At 42.3% G+C, this 3,999-nt stretch overlaps 1 protein-coding gene across 1 annotated transcript; it reads left to right on the top strand.

The window, feature by feature from the left end:
* Nucleotides 1–963: 963 nt before the first annotated feature.
* Nucleotides 964–3,990, top strand: LOC122546419 (class I histocompatibility antigen, F10 alpha chain-like; the record flags this gene model as incomplete). The annotated part of the gene is made up of 3 exons (XM_043685135.1): nucleotides 964–1,224; nucleotides 3,289–3,564; nucleotides 3,681–3,990. Coding segments are annotated over 3 exons (847 nt in total), but the record flags the coding sequence as incomplete, so codon positions are not given.
* Between the last annotated feature and the right edge of the window lie 9 nt (nucleotides 3,991–3,999).

The following is a 3,999-nucleotide window of genomic DNA, read 5'->3' on the forward strand; positions in this document are numbered from 1 at the left end:
CGCTGTATTCTTCTATGTTCTATGTTCTATCATTGCTGTGTTTGCCATTGCCATTTATGGTGCTGAGGACAATGCCTTGTGGTCTGTCCAGTTTCATTTCTTTGTTGAGAATTTGTAGTGATTGAAATGACTAAATGGCTTGCTAGACCATTTCAGAGGGTGTCTGGAGGTGTGTGTAGTTTAGACCAGGTGAGGATGGCAGAATTCCTTTCTTGAAGGGCATTAATGAACCAGATGGATTGTTCCAAACAGCCAACAATGGTTTCATGGTCATCAGTAAATTCCAGTTAATTCCAGTTTTTTTAAATTCAAGTTTTATCAACTGCCATCGCAGAATTTGAAACAGGGTTCTCAGACTAGCTGAGTTTCTGGATTAGCAATATTACCACTTCCATCACCTTCCCTTAGGTATGAACGAGGTGTGCCCCAGGTCTATTCCAGGCTGACAGACTGCATGTGTTCCAGGTTAGATATAGAGCCGGTGTGTTCCAGGTTACTGTACCAGGTTAGTAATAGACCGGGTGTGTCCCAGGTTACTGTTCCAGGTTAATGATCTTCTGTTTAATATTCCAATCCTTGGATTGTGTCCCATACTGACTCCATCGAGTATCTGAGTGAGTCTGTCCTGTGTTTACTCCCTGTTCTGAGAGGCTGCAGCAGCTAATTCTGACCCAGTTGAATCTGATTCTGTTTATTATATCAGACAGGATTTTGACAATGGGATAAAGTGGCGACTTATTGAAGATTGTCGCTATTTGGATGCAACCTCACCTTTTGCTGATGTTTATTAGCCTGTCCCTTAAATGTGCCTTCCAAACATTAACATGTTTAAGATGGTTTTCAAGGTAGTCTGACATTAGTGATTTTCCTGAGTTTTGCGGTGTTATTATTGTCAGTGGAGCCTGTTAATATGATGTTGTTTCTGTCGGTGATTAGTAATCAGTTCCTTTCTTTGATTTACAGCTACAAACAACCATGCTATGATTTACACAATTGTTTCTGGAATTAATGATTTTCCTGAAGCTACAAGCACTGCAATGGTCAATGGAGTTACAATAGGTTATCGTGACAGCAAAACCCATCGATGCATCCCCAGGCAGCAGTTCATAAAAGAATATGTTGACATGAAATTCTGGGATTACATCACAGACCTTGTGATAGAGCATACAGAAATGGCAAACAAAACTCTGAATGTGATAACGAAGAGGACAAACCAGACATCGGGTAAGATCAGGCATGTCGGAAATTCCCTGTTTGTTGTCCCTTTTCATCACAAAACCTAATCCATTCCCCAGCACTGACTGCTGGGCTCCAGGGCTGAGAAGGACATGTATTTGTGCTTCTCCTGTTTCCTTGAATCTTTTCTCCATCACCTGCTCAGCCCTGACATTTACCCCACTCCTCACATCCTTGGGTATTGAAGAATGGGAACCAATGTTACAGAAGAGCCAAATTGTTTTACGTACTTTCAGCAAAACTTCTTGGCTTTGGTGCTGCATTCCTGTATTTAAAACACTCATTAGAAGCTTAGGTTTCAGTTTGACTCACTTTATCACCACAGCCGAGTCAGACAGTGACACAATTTCATAGAAACATTGAAGGTAGGTGCAGGGATAGGCCATTTGTCCCTTTGAGCCTCCAGCACCACTCAATATGATCATAGATCATCATGCAATCTCAGTGTCCAAATCCTGTTAAATTACACTCTGCATTGTGTGATAAATATTTTCTCATTTCAATTTGAACAAATCAGATTTACAACTGCCACAGGGACATGGAATAGGACAGCAAATTATTGCAGATACTGGAATTCTGAAATATAAATTCCAAATTCTGGAAATCCCCAGTAGGTCAGGCAGTATCTGTAATGAGAAAAAGAGAGTCAAAGCTTCAGGTTCAAGATCTGCACCAATCCTGAAGAAGGGTCTTGCTTCTCGCTGCACAGATACTGAGAGACTTGCTGAGCATTGTCAACACTTGCCATTTTCTCCTGGAGCAAAACAACCTCTTTGTCCATCCTGCAAAAAGCCATCAGAGCTCCTCATTCTCCAACAGCAAGAAACCCAGAGGCAGCTGCTTGGGGTCTCGTTTAGCACAACTTTAAACTTTAATTTTATATCATGTTAATGTATGAAGTAAACATTCACAACTTGCTCAGCAATCAAACTAGACAAAGCAATACATTGACAGCTTGTTACAAATTGAGTAATTGATAAAAATAACCAAAGAAATGTGTGAAGGTGCAGAGCGAACTAAAACTCTTGTCTTTTTGCTTAAGAAGCAGAGCTGGAAGGGGACAGCCTGAGGCTCAGATCTGGGTCATCAGGGAGGGGGAGGTGATTCAATAAAGAGTTGGGTTTAAGTAACACTGAGTTTACATTCTCCTCTGGTGCTGCACTCTCTGAGCTGCTGTAGATGGAATTCATACAAAAGAAGGTGTAGGAAGTGGGTTTCCCTCCCAACTGGGTTTTCTTCCCCTCCTGGTCCAGGGTTCACACAGTGGGTCACACACCAACAGTCCCCTACTCCCACATTATACCATTGTGAAGGAGAAGGTTGATTTGGGAGATGGTTGACTCAGACCCTCACACCAGCCAGAAACAGTCCATTGTTAATTTTCTTGAAATAGTGTACATGTGGTCAGGTCAAGTTCAAATGAAAAAAATAGTTTTGGTAACTCACTGGAAATATGTTTGGTAAGAGCATTCTAAGTGTATCACAGAAATATAATACTCACCAAAACAGAGAAAATTAGTTTGTAAATGAACAGAAAGTGAAGAATGAAGAAATATAAAGAGATCATAAAGAAGTTGATAGGGCAATTATTCATGAACTGCATACTATTTGTAGTTCAGACATTTCCCAATCAGTAATCATACAACCAGTGAATTGAGGATAGGAGGACATCAAAGAGAAATATTTGAGTGGTCACGGTCCATTCATGGAGGCTGACAGGGTGGTAACGGACAGATATTGACTACATTCCCCCAGAATGCAGCCTGTGATTGAAATAAATGACAACATGGACTAGAACAATGACTCCAGGACAGTGGGAATGTGAGCACTCGAAGCATGTTGCATATTTGCTGCAGGTTGAGGTGTGAGACAGCAGCTGGAGAAAGGGTCAGTGCTGTCTGAGTCTGGGACCCTCTGACAGCACAGGCCCTGGGGATTAGCACCGTGTGTAACCCCCTCTCCCTGGGCCTGATACAGGATCCCCATTCACCTTTGATCAGATTGTTCCTCTGGTTAATTATTAATTTTGTTTAACTGTTTGATCACCGATAGGAATTCACACTTTTCAACGGATAACTACTGTTGAGGTCAGTGATGACGGCAGCATTAAGAGATCGATGAGATTTGGATTTGATGGAAAGGACTTTATCAGTTTAGACCCAGACAGAATGAGATGGATCGCATCCAATCCCATTGCAGTGATGACTAAAGAGAAATGGGATTCTGATGAATCCTGGAACAATTATTGGAAAGTACATCTGGAAGAGGTACTTGTTCAACATTTAAAGAGATATCTGGAAGCTGGAAAGCAGTATTTTGGAAGGAAAGGTGTGTATTTCAGTTCTGTTCCATGTTCTGATCTAACCTCACTGATCTCTGAAACCGTTCTCCCATTCCATTCAGTATCTGTCTGTTGTTTGTGATTTCACCCTTTCCCATCACAGTTCAGCCTGAAGTGTTCATCTCCAGGAGGGAGCCCAATGGTCAGAACAAGCCGCTCACTCTCTCCTGCCTGGTCACTGGGTTTGATCCTGTAGACATCGAGGTGACCTGGCTAAGGAATGGAGAGGTCATGTCTGAGACCCAATCCTCGGGGATACGACCAAACCACAATGGGACCCATCAGATCCAGAAAGAGATTGAGATCAATGCTGGGGATGAGGATCAATACTCCTGTCAAATTGAACACAGCAGCCTGGCAGAGGCCCAGCTCTATCAATGGGGTAAGGGACTGGAGTGTGTCTGTGTGTCTGTGTGTGTGTG

This window comes from Chiloscyllium plagiosum, unplaced genomic scaffold, assembly GCF_004010195.1.
Source record: "Chiloscyllium plagiosum isolate BGI_BamShark_2017 unplaced genomic scaffold, ASM401019v2 scaf_17662, whole genome shotgun sequence".
NCBI lineage: Eukaryota > Metazoa > Chordata > Chondrichthyes > Orectolobiformes > Hemiscylliidae > Chiloscyllium > Chiloscyllium plagiosum.